Raw genomic sequence first — 21,773 nt, forward strand, 5'->3', positions numbered from 1 at the left:
CTTGTAACAGTTTAGAAGTACCTATCACCTCAGTGCTGGCCAGGTGCAACACCTTGGTTTCTAAACTGCTTTAGACTTGATGTGGAAAAGGTCAGAACAAACAATAGACAAAGTCAAAATTTTGAGTATCAGAGTGAGAATATATTTCCTCTTGGTATTGTAAAAGGACATTTAGCCTCCAGAACTTGGAGTCTCTTTTATTTTAGTTTTCAGAGTTCCTGAATTAGATGTTTTGAAGTATAGGGATGACCTGACACTGAAGGATTAAACTAATCATTGATCCAGTCTTCAAAGTAGTGTTTTTATAGCGAAGCAAATGCTTAATTCTAATGCGAGCTAAAGCTTAGACACTGCAGGATCAACACCAGGAATTGGCAGTCCCTGTGTCTGCGGTGTTTGTGAGAACTGTCAGATTCAGATTCCTAAATTCATTTAACTTTTCTGTTTTTTAAGACTGCTGTCTCAGTCATACACCAACATCGGGGCTCCTTCAGTGTTACCTAGAGAACATGTTTACATTCTGTACAGGTCCATTCTCATTCTGTCTACTTCCATATCACAGCTAAATTCTTAACCTCTTGAGTTATCTAGGCAATTTTCAGTCTCCGATGCTGTCCTACTTTGCTTTTGGCAATATTGTCATTTTGTTGCTTGTATCTTTTTCAATAAAGCATGCTAAGAATGCTATGTATGTCTTCAGGGCAAAAATAGAGTGGCATGAGTATGTAAAAGAGCTTTAACAGTCTCTGAACAAAAAGGAAAGGTATGAAAGTAAATTTACAAAGGGATAATGGTCAAGTTACTGAATATTACCCCAGTAACATGATCTTGCTTTAACAGTTCTTTTTTAATAAAAAAAATATAGCACTGCAGCATTTCTGGACTGCTTTGAAGCCTTTGATGCAGGGCTCCATCAAAAACACATGAATTTTGAGGATTAAAAATGAGTTAGAGGCGTTGCTCTATTAATCAACTGAATGCTGGTGATGAACTCAAAACATGATACTGTAAATGCAGTTCTGTGATGTGTCACCAGAGGGGTTCCTAATCAAGACAGAGCTATGAAGTGTATTGCTCAGCTGTGAGCAACAGATAGGCAGTCCTGTTGAGAGGTTGAACTATAAACAATTGAATCATCTTTACAATATTAATAAACTCAGTTAAGGAACAGCTGAAAGACCGACTCTAGGGTAAGTATACCAAGAGAATGGGAGGAGCTATTTATGCTAAAAATTTGGTGCATAAAATGAATATAACCAGATCATAAACTTATGATTGAATTTAGAATAACTAATCACCAAAGCAGTGAGTGGGAAGAGACTTCCATGAGGAAGAGATATTTAGGAAGCATTATTTACTGAGAGGGTGGTCAAACCCTGGAACAGGCTTCCTAGAGAGGTGGTCAATGCCCCAAGCCTGTCAGTGTTTAAGAGGCATTTGGACAATGCCCTTATGCTTTAACTTTGTCAGCCCTGAACTGGTCAGGCAGTTGGACTAGATGATCATTTTAGGTCTGTTCCAACTATTCTATATTCTATTCCCCAGTTGCCCGGCATAGTGCTAGACTTCAGTCTGTGAGACAAAAGACTTTTTTCTGTCTTTTGCTCCTATGTCAGCTTCGTATCTCATATAGGTCTAAGATTTGGTAGACCAAAATCCAAATCCTCTCTCCTTACAGAAACTAAGTGCCAATCTTCTGTTAACATAATCAGGATTTTTGAATGCTAAATTACTGTTTCAGTTACTTAATACGGCCAGCCCCTCTACATGTGTAGAGCATAGCTAAATTCAGGTCCACTACTTCTTCCAATGCTGTAAAGTGACCTCCAGGACTGAGGCCTAAATATGTACTTAGTGGTATGGTACACTGAAAAGCTGTCCTTTTAATCCCACTTTAGGTATGTAATTTGAAGCTGGGTTTTCACTTACTGTGGGAAAGCAAATGTAAAGTTAAAGGTAAAATTTATCAATTGTACCTTAGAATCATAGAATCATAGAATCATTTTGGTTGGAAAAGACCTTCAAGATCATCAAGTCCAACCATTAACCATGCCCCCTAAACCATGCCCTGGAGTACCCTGTCCACTCGCTTTTTGAATACCTCCAGGGATGGTGACTCAATAGAATCATAGAATCATTTTTGGTTGGAAAAGACCTTCAAGATAAGACCTTACTTTGTCTAATATCCAAACACCTGAAAGGCGGCCAGGTTTTATATTTGCACTGATACCTCTGAAATCTTAAGCACATAATTTTGCTTTATTATAGTAATGGGATAACAAAATACATTACAAATGATTGAACTGGGCAAAAATGCATTAGGTCTGGTATTCTAGCATTGAAAGGTATATATAGTGAATGCTTCTTATTCAATGGTTACGACTGTGGAAGGGGTTGACGGAATTATGAAACCGTCTAATAAAATAAAAATCCAACTGAAATTGATACAGTAACTCCAAAGATTTAATTTTATTTATTCATCTGTACAACAGAGGTGAGACAATCCCAGTAACTGAGTTGCACTTAATTGTCTTAATTTCTACAAAGTAAAGAGTTGCAGTTCTATGGAAGAATTATTTCCAAACTCTTCAAGTCAAAACCAGAAGCTTTCCACCAAACAATGCAACTAAGAAAAATCACAAGGGTTACTTCAAATCACTCTTCCCCCTGTACCTCAATCTCAGTGAAAAATTAAACAGCTCTGCTACCCCCATTTTGGGTGCATGGCTGGTGCTATTAAGACTATTCGTTAGCCATGGTTTGCTGGAGTTGGCTGTGCCTCAGACACAACAGTTCTACTACTCCATATGAAAAAGGAAAAAAACATCTATATGGCCACTTTAACATTGCATGGCAGAATAAACTATTGCTCAACAAAAAAATTAACCTGTGCCAGAGCTGTAGTCTTGTTTTCCCTGATGTGCTGTACCCCAGCCTAGATGCAGTTCCCATTGTGACCTTCCTCAGCTGTCACCACCTCCTGCCTGTGCCCTGTGTGATGGACTAGTGCCGGCAGTAACCAGGACGGTCAAGTCCCACCACACCAACCCTCTTCACCAGGGAGAGGTCTACAAATACAACCTGAGCAGGACTGAACAATTATTCAGTGACATAAGGAGATGCAGGCCTCTCTTTCTTGATCCTTGCTCTAGTTTTCCATACACCAGTGTAAATCAGGAGCCCATCTACTAGGTCAGCAGGTTTACCTCAGTATAAATGCAGAAGTGATACGGAAGCAGCATCAGCCATCTTGCACAGGACCCCCAGTGTATTTGGGCCTCCATCTAAAGGCCGCCTGAGAGATGCCCTGTTGCCTTCAGTGGGCTTTTGACCAGACCTCTGTACATGTGTGCTGCAGTACCAAGTTCTGAAAATAGTTGTAAAAATGCAGATTATATTCTTCTAAAATGCTGTCTTACAGATGTTCCACTTTGCTGTGTAACTTTCAATGCTTATCAAATGCTGCTAAAACATTGCATACAGCTTCATAATAATAAAAACCAAGAGCAAAGCAATTGCTGCATTCAACTTAAAAGCCAATTTCTAGAAGCAATTTTCATATTTCATTGTATTTATGATGGTGCAATTACCTTCTTCCATTTTTATTTTATCTTCAATTGTACATGCGAGAAAAAAAAAGCTATGGATCGCATAATTTGTTTTCTTATAAGGACCCATTTAGAGAACAGGGTTGTGGATGGATATCTCCAGTCTGTCTGTGCTTCCTGCAGCTAGTCTCACTGTATAGCCTGTTGAGGAAAGTCTCTGCAGGTCACAGGTGAGCTAATGATTGAAGTTTAAAGTACTCTTTATCACCTTCTACACAGCAAACCATGTCCCTTTATAGCCTAATAAAAATTAACTAACCAAATTGTTCAAAACCCAAAATTTCTAAACTAAAGTTCATATCAAACTTCAAAATAAATACAATTTAATACAAAATATTAGGAAAAAACCCACTTTACTTTCAAAAACCTATACTTGGTCTCAAAGGTATCCTATTTAACCTACTATATCCATTATGGAACACACTGGATTTGCACAGTATGTGAGAAATAATTGAACTTACTTAGAAGCGTAATTATGCGATCCACTGTGCTAGTAATTAGCTATTTCAGAGACTTGTGTGTGTACCTTAAAGTGACTCAATATGTGCGTTCTTTAAATTTGGTTACAAATACTGGAAAAAGAAAATACTGTCTCTACAAAGTGCTGAGTTCCTCTTCTTCTTATGAAAGCCAATGCAAAAAAATCAGGATGTTTAAAGAGCGTCTCAACATTTTGCAGGATCACACCCAAGACAGGTTTAGATATTGATCATCTTTACGAAAGGAACTCTTTCAGAAGTTACAACAGCTGTGATGATAGGATGGGTGTCCAACGCTGTCTTCCCTGAAGTCTCTTTAAATGATGGCATCATGTTCATCACTGTAATAGAAACACAGTAATTAACGTTCTGCAGTAGAAGCAACAGTCAACACGAGAAACAGCCACCCGGCTGCTGCTAAGAAGGTTATTTTGTGAACAGAGGCCACCTTGCCAGAAAGGGCTAAGGGCACATTGATCTGGCAGTTACAGTTCTCTCTGAGCCAAGCCTGAAGTTCACAGAACAGTTTCATTTTGTCAACACTTGGCAGCTTCAGTAGCCTTATTAACATTTTGGCTTTCACATTTAATTCAAGTACATATTTTTAGATCAGCTGTTGCTCAGGCATTTTTATCCTATCTATCTTACCTATATCCAATAGTAACAGCTAATCAAAGCCAGTTTATAAGGTCAGCGACAGGTTTCTTTTGTTTTAAAGATACTGTTGATCTTAATTCTACAATATCCATTCAAACACTACTGTGGGTAAACATGTGCAGCAGGGCCTGGTTGAATACCATGACCAGCAAGCAGGAGTCAAGACAGAGTAAACACTAGCATCCCAACAAATCTAATGACATCACCTCACTTAAAACAAGCTTCTCAACTGAGATGGATGCTACTGAATAGGAAAAAGAAAAGCAACCTAGTTTTAAGAATTCCCAGTTCTTAAACTAAATGTGGGACAAGGAGGCAAGTCTGGAAGCCTGGAAGAAAACTGAGTAGAACTGGCAAATGGGATAGTACAATTTCGATTAACTATTCACTACAAAAGGGGTGAGATACAAGATGAAGTCAAAATCACAGATGTCTGATGGGTTCTGTGCTCTCAGAAATGAATGCTGCAAAGGAGAGGAAAAGTAGCTCCACAAAGAACCATACCCAAGACAAGACTGGACCTACTACCTCCTGTCCCCCAATCTGATAATCATAAAGGAGAGAGACCCATTGGCTGGAAAAAGTTGGTGGCAGAGAATCTGTTTAAATCAGTGTTTTTCAACTTGTAGTCTACAGACTGTCTGAAGCCAACAGAAAACTTCTAATGGGTCTTGAAAAGGTAACTAAGAAAATGATGCTTACTCTCAATAGGCTTGTATTTGCTGTACAGCACCTACACTCCACAGGGAAAGTAGCAGCAGCCTGCAGCTGAAAGAAGGTTTAAAGTCACAGAGTACACAGAGTAAACAAGTGATTGTAGGTGGGATCCACCCTATACCTTTCAATACCCACAGCACAGACTTATCTAAGACACTTCAGCTGCCCTCACAGTAAGTGAATACAAAAATGCATGGGTAGGCTGATTCATGTGACAGATTTATCCTACTTTAGGGTAATATGAATGATATGAAATGACAAGTTCAGATGCAGATGCCTGTATTCAGTTAAATGATTTCTCCTTTCATGGACTTGTGAAAAGTACTTAGAGCAGGTTCAGTGCACCCAATTTTATGGACATTCTGGAGTTGAGAACAAAGTGACACAGAAAACTAAGTCTTACAAATCAACCAGTTGGCCTGCCTATATCGCAAGATGGGGCAAAAGTTTGAGTTCATATATTGACAATAATCAAATACTGTGCTTTTAAAAATGTGAATAATGGCCATATTGCCTTTGAATGTTTTCTGTGACAATAAATAAATGAATCAATTCAGCAGTGGTGGCTTAAGAAGGTGGAGTATTAGATATCTGGCTTTAAAACTGGCTGCTCAAACTAGACTCGAAGGTACAAAAAAGGCGATACAAAAGATGGTAGCAGAGTTCCACAGGTAATAGAAAACAGAGCTACTACAAAAAAAAGTTAACGGCAAAGGGGAGGAAAATGCCAGAGTGAATACACAAATCTAGAGTCTAGGAGAAAGTGTCAGGAAGAACCAGAAGTCTTGCAAATGGCAGCAAACATTTCAAGGAAATGTTTTGAAGGAAATGTTAGCTATTCATGGAACAGCTAAAGGACAAGGATCCTTTATTAAAAAAACCCAAACTTTATATAACAAATCAGAGAAAAAAACCCCACACAGAAGAGAGGCATAATAATAATGAGGAATAGCTGAAGTGGTGAAAGACAAAATATCACAGTTAAATCTCTTAATGATAGTAATATTATGTACATTAAACAAACGTATGTATCATTCTCCTTCTTTTGTTTGTCCTTGTTCCCCTCAAGAAAGTAATAAATTGACATGGGACAATGCCTTGGGAACTTACATGGTTCTGTACTGAATGCCTCTTCTAGAGTGATAGGTTTTGCATCCGATGTAGAGAATAACTAGGACGCCAAGTGTCAGCGCGATGCCACCTACAAAACTGCCCACATCAAATTTGGAGGTTTTGGCTACGACAGCCTCAGATTTTGATGTGGCTGAAAAGAAGAAAACAAAAGGCACTTTTTATAGAGCTTGCAAAATTGTGTTTTGAGGGACTCCTCTATATCTTGCCCTCTCCATTGACATATCATCTAAAGACCCAATTAGACAAATTTAACATAGATCAACTGGCAAGATACCAGCCAAGCACACTGAAACCTAGAGCTCCATTTTTAAGTGCCGGATTCTGGTGACGCCGGAGCAGCTGATCCAACTGCTTGCTGTCTCTGAAAGACTGACTGCCCCTTCTCCTCTCCACCTCCCTCTTTCCCCTGCGTTTTTTCCCCCCTGCTCTCCCCTCCTTCCACACATGCAGCTCCTGCCCTTCTTAGGCCAGTTCTAGTATTTTTCATACCCTCCATGAGCCAATTTAACTCACTAGGCTGGCCCGAAATTAGCCCAGGCAGAAAAGGAAGTTGCTTTTAGTCCGGTGAGCGTATCGAGTCAGTCTGCAGAGGGGTCCAACAACCACCAAGTCAGTCAGTATAGTTATGTGGTGGGAGTAAAATACTTTTGGTGGCGATGAGCTGTTGGATTGCTTTACCTTGTGTCATGGAATTGTACCCTCACTCTCCAAGTGAGACCTCAGATAAGCCATAGCAGTTTCTGTGTGAAAACGGGTTTTATCTGCTACAAACTTCCACCGAAAGACCCATTCTGTGCCCATCTCTATTTGTACTTGCCACAGGGAGCGTTAGGTGGCCAACTAAAAGTTCTGCTGATGACAGCTTCACCTACCCAATAATGCTTCACTGACATGTGAGCAACCCCAGTCTGTTTAAAAGTGCAAGCGTGAAGTGCTGTCAACAAGCAGCTAACCGCAAGGAAATACTGAATTCTACACTTACTGTTTTTGTATTAAAGGGTACTGTCAAACTGTATTTGACAACTTTTACATAAAGTGTGACTCAGTCATAGTCATACTCTATCCTCCGGTAGGGATAAAACACATTATATTGCTACAAATGTAGCTAACAGTTCTCAGTCCTTCTACCAAGCCAGTAGACGTATTTTGAGCCACAGGTCAGCTGCGAAAAAGGAAGTATTAGAGATGAGTTCAAGTAAGCTGTAGAAGGGAGAGCTGAACAAATACAGAAGGTGTATTCAAAAGCCAGGCTTTCTCCTAACATTGCTAATCTCCTTGCTGGTGGCTGCTGGTTCAGACCACTCGCTTTTTTTTTTTTTCCTAAATACGCCAGGTCTCTTGGGTTAAGGGAAGCCTTATTTAAGTGTAATGCTCAGAGGAACATGATGGTAGCCAACTTAATAATAAAACCCTACCTTACTCTCGTTTTTCAGCATGCATATACCTTCTTTCTTTGTTACACTACTGTCAAACTAACAACTCTACAATTGTACAACACATGTCAACATGTATACAAGCCTTTACGAGCTTCTTGAAATGTGAACTCACCTGTTACAGAAGTGAAAGAAATCTTGGAAGTGGTCACCACTGTAATATTGAGTTGTGATGATGTGACTGATGAAGCTTTGGTGGATCTTGTTGTCTGGCTGGTTTTAGTGGGCTGAGTCATCAAGGTGACAGATGTAGTGGTGTTGGTGGGCTGACCGGTACTGGTCAGATGAATAGTACTGGTGGACATACCTGGAAATTTTTTATTTGTGATATCACACAGAAAAATACTTAAAAATAATAAACTGTATACTCATTGAATAAGATAGCATTTATCATGCCCAAATAGTATGGCAGAGTAACAATGAAAATGCCAGTGCATGCATATCCAGGATTGCATACAGACTCCTCCCCTATGCATTTCCTTTGGAAAGACCTAACTTCGGATTTCTGGGGCTGAGGGTCAGGAATGGTTTAAAGGAAAGGCTGTAAATAAAACCTGGATAATACCTGATAACTTTTAGAGGGCCAATTTTGTTTGGATAACACTATCCAATTCCATAGAATCATGCCTAACAGTATTTTAAAATGTGATAAAATTCTGGATCAAGAGTAACTTTCCATTTGAAGTGCCCAACTTTTCAGGTAACTAAGCTTTTCTGATAAGAATGGATTTTGCATGAAAACATGTGCCCCATCCCATCCTCCCCCCAGTTTTAAAAAAGATGTAATCTTGAATTTGCTATTGAATGAAACACTGGCTTTACTAAGGCTGCATGTATATTAAACTTACCAGAAAGAATTCTGTATGTATGTTAAACTTAAGGTTCAAAAGGTTTTCCACACGTGACAGAAGTTTGACTAAAGTAAATCTGCTGGCTTGTATAATTTATTTAGTAGTGAGCTGTCTTGCCAAGGTTAAAACAAAGATTGGAATGCTGTTTCACAAGTTTAGTTGACACATAATGTCTTTAACTTTTACTCTGCTTTTACCTAACACTTCCCTCCTCAGAAAGCTGTAATGAACTGTTCAGAATAAAAATACCATGAAACAAAATTCAAGAATAATAGAGATTGATATTTATAGCAAAATCCTTAGAGCCTTAGTAGAAGGCAGTCAGCTAGAATGATCTTAAGAATAATTACTTATTTTTCTAAGAAGGAACTAACAAGAAACATGAGCCTGTTATGCAACTAGCATTTCTCTAAGCAGACAATATGAGGCAAATAGTTTTTATGTATAAAGAAATTTTAGGGAGAAAAAGCTCCCTTTGCAGCTGTCTACTACTGTATTATTTCTATAACCTCACACAAGCCGAGTTCATTTTAAACACCACAAAAGCTTTTCATTACGGACGTTCAAATGTCTAATTATACCCATGTTTTCTTGAAACTGTCTAAAACTAGAACAACTGAAGAACAGGTAGTTTCATCTCAATTCCACAGTAAACTTGATAATTCAATTTCTGCATTTTTTTATACAGCATCTAAAATGCTGCTATGGAATAATCTTCCTGTAAGTGTGGTTTAAAACATGAGTAGCTACACACAGAATGGTGTCTTTGCCAAGACTTAAGTATCACTGCTTCCTGTGCAGATGTGAATAGCAGAAACTTAAAAAACCCAAACAATACAACAATTTAAACATTAAGAAAGGAACTGGCCTACACAACATTTTTCTAAGACATTTAACATTGAAACTACTGAAACAGCCCAATACAGTCCCCATTATAAATGTTATTTATTTTCCTGTTCTTTGATGTTATAATTGTATTGTGCCACAACCCTGGGAAACACTTTGAAATGAGCATTCATTGAGATGGAAGAGTTGAGTACTATATTCATGTGCTTACCTTGTTACACTTAGGAAATTCAGTTCCTCTACGAAGCATGTGTAAAATACATCAGATAAAATTCAGGGCACATTTTAATACTGACAGGTAAACTCCCCAAAGGCACAATGATCTAAAAATATCAAATGGTTCCTCATTGTAGGAAATAAGCAAGGAAATGTCTATATGGAAACCATCTACAGTTACATGACATGAAACCACACCTGGTAACTGCATTCCTAATACAAAAGATACCAAAAGAAAGACAAATCTGAATGCAAGTGTCAATCAGTCAGTTTTCTGTGGGTTTGGGTTTTTTTTTTTTTTTTGATTTTTTGATTTTGATTTCTGGTGTTAAACTGGCTTGTGTTTCTGAGCAACACAATGGCTACTTGTTCTATGTGTAACATTATTAAACCATGTTACACAGAGATGGTACTTATCCTATGGCCATTACATTACCCTACAGAAAATGTGAGTCAGCACAAAAAATATCCAAGCAGCTATCATGAGGAATTTCAGCAAGATTTGCACATTACTTCCCCCCCTCCGCCCTTTCCTACTAGCGATCCTTTTTTCTTACTTTATCAAGATTACAGCACTTGATGATATAACATTAGAAGTAAAATCTGTTTAATCTCCTACAGACTTATCTTTCATGATATATTTAGCACCAGTCGTTTCAAAACATCAGTGGGAGGCTATCTGAGGCAGCTGGAAAATTTGGGAAGCTGACATGAATTGGGCACCAATCTGTTCTTCTGTGTCTCTGAAACATCTTACCCATACTATTTTACCAACAGAGTTAAGATGAAAGAACATTTGCTAGCAACATCTGTCCTTTTATTTCCCTAATTACTTTTCCCCCAAAAGACCAGCTGGGCTTCATCGAACATCATGCTAAACGAACCCAGACTGCCTGAGTTAATTTTTATTATTTAAAAAGGATGCATGCCAGTAATATCGTTCAGGTTTATGATGGTTTGTTTTTAAAAGAGACAAATATTTTACTTTGTATGCTACCTGTGTTTAAACATTAAATAGCTATGCTATATCCATCAATCAAACTATATATACAGCATAAAGATAAGAATTCTTAGCAGCATGCACTACCCCCTTAGTGTTCTAACTCAACAAGAACAAACAGAACTCAAATTGCATAAGCACTGTGCTAATATACAAAATAATTATTATTGAATGCTCTTCCTAAAATAAATAAATACTCTCCTTTACATGGAAAATGACTGAATGAAAGAGACTTTTGCTTCTGCCATGAAAAGCTTCCAAAAAAAGAAAAAAAAAAAAGGCAGAGACTCCAAGCAAAATTAAATGCATCTATCTTGTAGTCTTTATTCTGAAGAGGTCAAGTCAGATAATCAAAATGGATGAACATTGTCTTAAAATCTATGAAGTTTCTAACAAAAAAAAAAAAGGAAAAAAGCCAAAGAAGGATGTGAATCATAAACAATGGGAATCAAGGCATAGCTGTTTGTTAGGTTTGTACTGTGCCTAACAGTAAAGGGCTCAGGCATCTTTTTACTGTTATTATCCAGACATAGTAAAGCTCAGACCCCTGCAAGAAACCCATAGTCAGGACTGGGGCAAAGGGTGGAAGGGTTGGAGCACAGGGTGGGTGACACACCTGTGGTTAACAATGGCTTTACACATGGGGAAGGCCCTAAGGCAACAAGGGGATTACAAAAATCTCTCCACTTTCCAAGTCAGACATGCTTAAACTGGTACGTTGCAGGCAATGGAATGAGACACTGCACCACTTCCTTGCTATCAAAAGGAAGGTCTTTGCAGAGATTTTTTTTTTTTTTCCCTGGTGAGTATTTTATTCTTAAATTAATAAGAAGCAACTTCTGATTGTGGTAGCTCAGAGGTTATCTGGAGACTACAGAGACACAAAGTGAGAGTTGTACTGGAAATGGAACGACGTAGCTGGGACCTTATGATCAGCATAAAACTCCACAAATACACAAAGTATCTTGAGGTACACACAATATTTCTGCCCTGCTTTCACATGGCTTTTAGCACAAAGGGGACCCAATTCATGCATGGAACTAGCTTCTCTTCTCTTAGATACAACCTTGTATCTGTGCGTTGCAGACTGAACAACTGCATGACATTAATTATTATCCAGTCTTTACTGACGTGGTAAAATATGCCTGTGCAAGTTCTTCCACAAAATAATTGTTTTTATTTCCTTTATTAATAATCTCTCATTGACATAGCCAACAGTTGGAACACTGAAAATACAAGCGGATGAACTGTTTGTTTCTGTCCCAGGTTAAGTATCTGCTTTCAAACTCTACTAGTTGATCTAATACAGCTATTTCTTCTTTCTACAAAGATATGTTTTGTAAACACGTTACTTATGTTGAAGCATCACAACTGCAACACTGCTGCCTTGGGAAATCATTCTTACCTACAGGTCTTTTGCCAAGTTGTGAAGGAAAGACGGTAGTGCTAGAACAATGCAAAAGTACCCGTGACAGATTGTCCCAGATCTGCCGCTCATGTCTTCCTTGAAAACCACTGTTTTGTGCTATGAGCTCTATAAGGACTATTTTCTATGGTATAAGGTGCCATGAGTCTTACCTAAATGGAAATGGAGTCTTACTCTTGAAAATCAAGCCCCCAGGACTTCATTATACCCTAAATCTATTTACTGTGAAGTAACATTAAACAGATATGCACTATTTGCACAACAACCCATTCATCTTTACTCCATGAAAATGAAAGAAGTTTGGTTAGATACAAAGAATGAACATTAAAAAGACCAACTTCTTTCAATTCTTCCTTCATTTCTTCAAAACTTCTTTGAAGTTTTATTTTGATTCCTGTTTTTCAATAGCACCACAGATATCATTGCTTCTACTGATGAAGCGTGCTACCTTAACTTGAAACACAGTATAGCTTCATCTCAGAGTTGTTTTACGTGTTGCCTCCCAGCCCTAAAATGATAACGTTTCTCTCAAATACCCACTTTTGATGGATATTTCTTTAGAATTTGGTACGGTCTGGGGTAGGTTTGGAGCTAGCTTCTAGGTTCATAGTAACAGACAGATGAACACATACGTACCTACTGTAGATGTTGCTGTAGATTTTGTGGATGACACAACAGTGAGATTGGATGAACTGCTATTGTCTTCAAGGAAAAAAGAAGAAAAGAAATATTATTTATTTTCATGTTAATATACTATAATTAAACTACCCACAACACAGTACTCTCCTCAGGGTATCTGTGTTTGCAGGCTACAAATGGGAATACAGCAGAGAGTGTTCCATCCCAAAGCAGATGGTTTTATCCCTCTGCAAAATGCTTCCAGATCTCAGTGCAGCAAGAACATAGTTACACTGTATGCACAGCAGTGCCCAAATGGTCTGCATCCGAATTCTTTACATCTCCTCTTTTTGATCTCTTCCACTTCCACGTCATGCTCTACTGCAGCTGCCGTCAGCAGCCATACTGTCACTGACTTTCTTGACCTACTTAAGCACTGCGGGTTTTTTTTCTAGCTTCAGTTCCATTTCCTGTCCCTCAATCTTTTCTTTCCTTTTGCTGCATCTCTGTTACAAACTGGGCTCATGCTAGGAACATACTGTAGTCATGTCAAGTAGAGACAGACCGATACCCTGTGAAACATCTTTCTGTGGGCTTATGCTCTCTCTACACAAAAAGGGTCCTAAGAATGTACCTGTTTCCAAAGACTTAAAATATAAACCATGTTTCATCCTTAATGGTTTTGTCCTTCCCTCCTTTCTTTCACTTCTACTTTTCCAGTCCCCCCCCCCCCCCCTTCCTACTCATGTTACTTCTAGGTTCTCAGGCACCCTCCCACTCTCACTTCTGTCCTCATTGCTGCATCCCCCTTCAACGTTTCTTACAGGTTAACGGTCTCTTCCTCCTGGCAAAGATCTACTGGGCTGTTCGGAACCTCCCGTTCCTTGAAGTGACACTGCCCATACTTCCCTCCCTTCGTTCTGCACTGTTGTCTACGCCCATTCTGTGATTCTTTTCTCTGAAGGAACTGATCTTTTACAGCATCCTCCCACGTGTTAGTGCTATGCACCTTGCAGCAGCTCTATCACTTTTCAGCATGGCTGGAAAACGAAGTGCATAACCTCAGAGATGACGAGAATAGCGAGAGAGCTACCAGAATCAAGAAGCAGGCCTATTTCCTTTGAGCAGATCTGCTGTTCTTACCACTGGAAAAGTCTAGTCTAAAACAGTTTTGTCAACCCTCTTTGCAGTTGCATACACGTTATGAGCAAGCTCAGGTTTAAGAACAAATGCAACAAATTTACACCTCCATATCACCTACCAAAAAGGAGGGGGGGGGGGAAATTACAGAGGGAATTACTTTGCCTTGTCTTTGGTGTAATCATAGTGAACTAACCCCACCATTGTGTACTGCACACACAATCCTTACATTGACATACCTGGGATATTAAGTTGCAGATTTAACTGCCTTTGAAAAACAATTACAAACACATTCTTTCTTGGATATGTTTACTTTTGTACCAGCGTAAGCCACAGATACGCCTGGGGCTAAACCTTTCCCACACTGGCCCAAGACTGTAACCAGAACACAGCTCTGTGTTTCCCCCAAGTTCCGAGTGCTTACTTCTGCAACTCTGGGAACACGTCTGGATGTGGACTGCGTGCTCATACAGGTGAAAAGAAGCCATGTACACTGCCTGTAATTTGGGTGTGAGTCAGTGATGCAATTAACACAAGATAGAGTGAGTCAACGAACAGAGTATTGGCTATACATCTCACTTGGCCAACAGCAAATGAGATAAGCAAAGTAGTACAGGGCAAAAGTGACTCAAGGAATATGCTTTTTGCATGGCACATGCTTAGAGGTGTACAGCTTAATGCAGTCAAAATGAGATTACACTATGAAATAAACATGTACTTTGGCAATGAGCTCAAGCACAGTGGGCCTAGGATCCATTTTGACATTGAAAATCAAACGAAAAAGTGCCTTGCCCCTTTTTCTGAAGAGCACTGAATTCTAGCCCAGCAGACTTCTTGAGCTGCTGGTTCTCTTTTTAACTGTAAATTGATGTTGGCAGGTATTTCTAGTTCTATACATAAAATTTTCCCATTTTATTTCTCCTCTCTCTGTTGCTCTTGGGTACCTAAGGATATGAGGATTGAGTTGTGTTCTATTGTTCCTCTTCAGTATCTTTAGTTGTCGCAGAATAGATGCAACAATCGGCGTACCTCCCTCCTGCCCTACAGCTGTTCACAATTCAATAAAATAAAGAGCAAACTATTACAGGACAGTTTAAGGCATACAATAATACATATTGCTTTTCTCGATGCTACTGAGGAACAACAACAGAAATGCCAAAAGTATTACGTTGCAACTTATGGTCTGGCATCGTAGTAAAGGGTGTAGTACTGCTGAAGTTGTTCGTCTCTTCATTTCCTACATAAAACCCAAGAAGAATAAGATAGTTTTAGGTTCTTTATTACTAAGAAACAAACAAAAAAAAGTTAGCACAGCATCTGTCACTTGCTTTGGGCATATAAATGACCAAACTACCATGCACAGGAGTTAGGTATAATGATGATATGAAAGCATGGTACCACAACAGCCTGCTCTTAGCATGTTAAAAATGACAACATTTGCACTACCCAACCATCAAATGAACTGGAACTCCTTCCCATCCTCAGTTTTATCTTCCCCACCATCACCATCCCAAGTTCTCTTCCTCCTTGAGATGAAAGGAGACTGAAAGAAGCAAGAGGTAGAAAATCAGGCATCTTCCTTCAGTAATAACATATGACCAGCATCACCTACAGCAGAAGGAAAAGAACTTCTCATGTAAATATTTTCCTATGAAGTCTGCAAGGCCTTTGCAAGCAGATGAGTGCTTGCTCTGCCCCTACATGGACAGCATGGTAAGACAATAAGCTCCACTTAGATGCTGAATTGCTTAGTTTGGGACTAACAGCATGTTAATGCATCCACTGAGCATTTCACAGGTGGGCAGTGGGGTACAGAAGGATCACACCTCCGTTGAAATATCATCATATCCTAAAGACTAACTGAGGCCTGATTACTCTGTGCTCAGGCCTGATCTACAAACAAATGGTAAAATTTAAAGATAAACCACACAGAATGAAAAGTCTGGCATTCACATGCATGCAAGAGGATCAGTTGTGGATTCTGCCTTTGCCAAGCAGAGTTTAGTTTTGATCACTTGTAACAATATTCTGCTAAAGGCAAGCAAATAACCTGAACTAAGTATTACAGAAATAGGGCACTTTCACAGTAGTTACAAAGTAAAGATCTCAGAATGGTAAAATCTGCAAATACAGATGGCAAACCATTCGCATCTTACCCCTGCAATATCAAGATTGAGGGCAGCACTGCAAGATATGTTAGACTGTTTAATTAGGGAGCTTAGGGAAAACAAACAAAAAAAGGGAGAATGGAACACAGCTAAACTAAGCTTCCCCAGCAAGGACCCAATCCTGCAGAAAGTGGTCTACATCAGAGCTAGTCCTCCTGCATTTAACAATGATCTGACTGAGGAAGCTAAGCCAACAGAAAACTGACATTACCCCTCTCCCCAACAACACACAATGTTTTTTGCTGCCTCAACCAGCAGAATGGGCTCCCTGTAGCATTAGATGAAAGAGAGGGGCAGGAACCAGAGGTGGAAGGGAAGACAGGACTGTATCAGTCCTAGTTCAGATCAGCTTGGACTGCACACCTTGAAAGACATCAAGGACCATATCCAGCTTATAAGATACTTTTTTTTTTCCTCCTCCAAAAAAAATTAAGTTTCTTAATTTGGATCACAAGCAGTTGCTCCAGAATACAAATACATCTTAATATGGGGTACTGCATAAGCATATGCCACATTGGAACATGTGGCTGTGAATGGGACAGGTGAGAAAAAGAAAATCTTAAAATGACACTATTCCCAAACTGTTCTCTATCCTCAGACTGTGGTTTTGGATTTGAAGCCGTGTGTATCACTGCAGGGACAGCAGAAAACTTCAACCAGGAAGGCAGGAAGGACTCCTGGGTTAAGGCAAAGGGAAAAGCAGCACACGCTTTTACACAGCGGTGGCTCTGACAACTGGACACTCTCATTCAAGACCAGACTGCACAGTGCAACTGGCCCGAAGTGAAACAGTGCGGGTTTCTGGCCTTCTCCAGGGAGCAGAAGTGCAAGGGTTAGAAGTCTGCACTGTCCCAGGTGTACATGTGCAGGTGTGAGCACAGGAAGGAAGCGGGGAGAAAGCTGGCAGCCAGCTGCAGTGTGGAAGGTCCTGCGCATGAGCAGAGGTAAAGCTCTTCGGGCCACAGTATTAGTTGCAATATTGGGCCTAGAAATCTTGAGTAGAGAAACTCTGTGTTGATCCTTGTTCCCGCCATGATCCACAGGAGAGACGGGAAGAAAAATAACCCACAAAACTCCATGTTCATTTCTGATGATGAAACAGAACCAAACCAAGGAAATACCCAACTTAAAGCAATGCACCAAAGCACCACATACTAGAAAAGGACAGGGAAAAGGGATTAACAACATTTTTGTCAGACAACTCTGTTTTCCTCTGTTTAAGGTCAGGCACAGATGCAGCTAAAAACATAACTACTTGTGGCTGGCCAGAGTGTATGTGAAGGCAAGCATGCTTCCTATGAAACGCTATGGCACGGTTTGGTATGCTGAGCGCTTCCAGGGCCTCTCGTGGTTTTGTTGCTCTAGCACGTAAGAAGTCCTAAGTTGGAGACAATTTGGATAAGCAAACTTTGAAAAGGGCAAAATCAGGCCAGTTCTTCCAGCTTTGTAGCTGGAATTCGGCTTCCAGAAGTGGCATTCAGACACAGGTGCTGAAGATCCGTGCTTGTGCTAAACACGTAGATAGGTGGAGGGAACGTGACAGGGATAGCTCTGATACTTGTTGAAAACGAACAGATTCTGCCAGATCCTGCAAAAATCAAGACATTGGATAACACCTGTGAACCTTTAACATTAGGAATCTGTACTCTCCAGCTCAGGTATGTACCAAATTACTATTCTTTGTAGATGAAGCCTGGTAGAAGCAGCATACACTGGTGACTGGCACTACTCATTCAACTCCCTGCATGTGACAAAGGTCAATTTGCCCACTCCCACATTCACATTTAAGACAAATGAATTTCTAAGGACTCGCAGGCTTTATATCTAGTCTAACTACACCTCACGCTGCAGAAACACGTTGGTATACAAACTCACATTTTTACTAAGCACAGTTTTACACATTCATTTAGGGGACATTTCAAAAGTCATATATAAAATTCTGTCTAGACATCTTCTCTTTTCAAGTTTGATTCATAGCAGGTAAGTAGGAGCATCTTATGCCCAAGCCATTCCGCTTTTGTTGCTTCAAAAACCAAAAAGTACAGAGGCGCTGACATTGCACAGTCCATCAGAAAGATCTCCGACTTGCACAGTAACATCTAAGCAATCCAAATGAGTAACAGTTGAGGTGCTGGAATGGTTAAAGCAGAGATGTTAGAGCAGCAACATGAGTATATAACCATTCCCTAGGTAGTCTCCACCATCAGGATACTCATTCCGAGTTGAAATGGATGAAACTCAAATTCCGGAGATTAAAACAAAAACAACCCCCTGGTCCCAAATCTGTGGTAACATCTGCCAGGCAATTTTCACAAACTATCAGTTCAAATCCCTGCTATCTGGAAACTTTATATTTCTTTTCCCTTTGACTCAACAAGGTCTTTTGGTACTTATTTTTGAAGTGGCATTCTTGACCTACCAAGAAGGTAGGTCATTCTGAGATGCCGGTCATGCAGGATTATCTCAGCAACTTTCTGGACTGGTTCTCATACCTTAACATTGTGAAATTACCTCACAGTCTTGCAAATGAAAGCATAAACACCATTGCATAGATGCCTAACAAAACAACACAGACCCAAGTAACTGATTCTCAACCCTGGTCAATCCGAGACTGAAAAACTACACCACCTTTTGCTGTCACCCAAGAATCTAAGAGAAGTAAGGAGATATGCTGAAATCAAAATGTCATGCCTGTTTTTATGTCTGGAGGCTGCTGCTGCTCATTTTTTGTACTGCAAGTAGTTTTGTACACAGGTAAGCTCTTGGAAGATGTTGCTAGCCATCTTTTCTGAACAAAGGAAGGGGGTGGGAGCAGCTTCCTGCCAGGGAGTGTGGATTCTCCTCACTCAGGTATCAGGAAGCCAGCTGGATTTTACATAACAGTGAGAAGGATTTTTTCCTAAACCGTAACATTTTGGTTATGTTTCTTCTACTGACCTGACTGACACATAGAAATAAGGTTTCCAGCAGAGTAAAAGAACAGCATTATCTTGAAATAACCAGCCTAGCCCAAAATCTTAACTGGAATGAGGACAAATCTACTGCCACTGTCACTTTTTGCAGATCGTAGTATTATAGTATTTGATGGGTTTCACACTTTCTGTGACAGTGTTCATTAAGTGAATCACAAACTTTTGCTGAAACCAACACAAATCTCAGCAGTAGTTTCTGGAAGTTTCTGAGTAAGTGGACATTAAAAAAAGAAACTTCAGTAGATACATTAGACTGAGCCTTAAAAGGGCACAACTTCTCTCAACATATTATAAATGGGGTCTAGACAACAAATTCATATAAAGAGGAAGGACTAGATTTGACTGTCAAAAGTTAGATGAGATCATCCCTGCCCCAGGAGACAGCACTGACTGTACACCGAGTTAAACCAGCATATGCACTCAGAAAGCAGCATGATAAAAGACAGATCAGGGAAATCTTATATCAAATGAAATGACAGTCTACTGTTGTAAAATGGAGGCCATGCGATCTTAGCAAAGCAGTAAACAGGTTACCAGCAAAATTCTTCAAAAAAAAGCTTGCTTTTTTTGGAAGGGCAGTTATAAAGCTGTTTACATTCCTCGTTTCACTTTTTTTGTATCAATTTGTATTATAGCTTCACCAGATTAAACAACAGCATATTAACACTGCTGAACTGACTGATATTCCTCAACATTATTTATGACAGGTTAATTTTGGTACCTATCTTTCAGCTTCTTTACTTTGGAAAATTGCGGGGCACTGTATGGGGCATTTCAGTCTTCCGAAAAGGCAACTCTGGCAGCTCAGGCTTTTGTATCTCTCATTTTATTTGAGTGCATGTTGATGATTATCCCCTGAATCTGGTCGTCTACCACCTGAGTTAAAGCACAAGAAAACAGAAGGTGGTGTATTTACTAGAATCAGCCGTTAAAAAGAGGCATTGCTGCAAGCGCCAGACCGAAACGCGACAAAACACACCATCTGTCCTAACAGCAAAGCCACGACGACCCCCAAGCTAATAAAAGCCACTCGCCACAATTACAGCACGCCTCAGAGAACAGCATCGAGAAGGGCAAGGGAAGCGTCTCCTTCCAGCCTAGCCCTGCCCGGGGCTTCCCCGGCTCCCCCACGGCCCGCTCGCCCCGACATCCACCCCGGGACGGTCCCCGCTCTGCGCCCTGGGACACCCGCAGGATTTGGGGAACACCTCCTGCCTTGCCCCCCTCACGCCCCCTCCCCGCCGCCGGCGCGCAGGCAGGTGGGAGAGAGGAGCCGGGGGGGGGGCCAGGAGCAGGGCGCGTTCGCCCATCCCTCGGCTGTGTGCAAACATTCACCACCGCCCCCCGCCAACGCTCCTCGGTGCTTTTTATTTCTTAAAATTATGGTTTCTACTTCAAAAACGTCCTGACTATTAAGCCTCTCACGCCCTGTCTCCGTTACAGGTCCGCTCTGGAGACACCGGCCCTGCGCACGGTGCAGTCTCACCCGGCTCTCCTTTGGGAAGGTGGAAGGAAAAAACTCGGCCTCCTCCCGGCCGGGAGCCCCAGCGAACGGGCGCTCGGCGGCGCAGCGAGGGCGCGGCCCGCACCCCGGGCCCCGCTCCCAGCCACCAGCGACGCGGCGAGGCCCGCGTCCTCCCGGCAGAGGTGTCGCAGCAGCCACCGGGCCGACCGGCTGCCGCCTCCGTGCCGGCGGAGAGGAGCGGCAGCAGCGGCGGCAGCAGCGCCGCCGCCCGCCGTGCCCTCCCCGTCCCCCCGCGGCCGCTACTCACGGGATCCGGGGACGAGCAGCAGCAGCAGCAGCGCTGCCGCCTGCAGCGCGCAGGCAGCGCCGGTGAGGAGCCGCATGGCCGCGGAGGGAGCCGCGGGCGCGGACCCGCCGCAGCACGCCAGCCGCTGCCTGCCCGGGCCGGCGGGGCGGGGCGGGGCGGGGCGGGGCGGGGCGGGGCGGGGGGTGCGTCGGATGCGTCCTGCGCGCGAGGCGGTCTGCGCGCTGCCCCCGCGCGGCGCTGCCTCCGCGGCGCAGGCCCGCCCGCGGTCTGGCCTCAGCCCGCTCCTCCGCGGGGGTGTCCCGCCCTCTCTCCCGCCGGTCTCACAGCAGGCTGGGCGGCAAAGGGCTGTGGCATCCGTGAGGAGAGACTAGTGAGCGGAGAGAAGCCCGTGCTTGACGAGGTGCACGCGGGGGCGGTGGCCGAGCGGGCCTGCGGCGGGTCCGTGAGCTCCCGCGGAAACGGGGGCCGAGCCCTCGGAGTCCCGAGCACCAGGAGTCCTGCCCGCCCGCCGCGGTCACGGTTATTAACGTAAGGCCGTCCGTTTTCAGAATACCGTTTTAGCGTCTCCCACCAGAGCCTCAGCCGCGAGGGTTCGTCCTCCTTGTTAATGACAGCGGTCTGAATAGCAGCCGGTTATCAGGATTGTCCGTCTGCAGCTCACCGTGGGCGTCTTCGCAAGGTGATGCTGCAGGCCGTAACTGTCCTGCTGTTCACGGTGCGTTTACGTGGTGCTGAT

At 41.8% G+C, this 21,773-nt stretch overlaps 1 protein-coding gene and 1 long non-coding RNA gene across 3 annotated transcripts; one reads left to right on the forward strand and one right to left on the reverse strand.

The window, feature by feature from the left end:
* The first annotated feature begins 920 nt into the window (after positions 1 to 920).
* LOC128153186 (uncharacterized) lies at positions 921 to 2,795 on the forward strand. Its single transcript, XR_008238878.1, has 2 exons — positions 921 to 1,972; positions 2,163 to 2,795. It is a non-coding gene; the product is annotated as an uncharacterized LOC128153186 (long non-coding RNA).
* On the reverse strand, positions 2,446 to 21,190 carry TMEM123 (transmembrane protein 123). Of its 2 annotated transcripts, XM_052812107.1 has the most exons (6): positions 21,038 to 21,190; positions 15,294 to 15,362; positions 13,004 to 13,069; positions 8,144 to 8,335; positions 6,572 to 6,725; positions 2,446 to 4,428 (listed from the first exon to the last, which is right to left on the reverse strand). In XM_052812107.1, the coding sequence occupies exons 1-6, from the start codon at positions 21,111 to 21,113 to the stop codon at positions 4,404 to 4,406; spliced, it is 582 nt and encodes a 193-aa protein (XP_052668067.1). In that variant the 5' UTR covers positions 21,114 to 21,190; the 3' UTR covers positions 2,446 to 4,403. The 2 variants fall into 2 exon arrangements, with proteins under 2 accessions (XP_052668067.1, XP_052668068.1); XM_052812108.1 differs by lacking the exon at positions 15,294 to 15,362.
* Positions 21,191 to 21,773: the final 583 nt, after the last annotated feature.

This window comes from Harpia harpyja, chromosome 17 (genome assembly GCF_026419915.1).
Source record: "Harpia harpyja isolate bHarHar1 chromosome 17, bHarHar1 primary haplotype, whole genome shotgun sequence".
Classification (NCBI taxonomy): Eukaryota; Metazoa; Chordata; class Aves; order Accipitriformes; family Accipitridae; genus Harpia; species Harpia harpyja.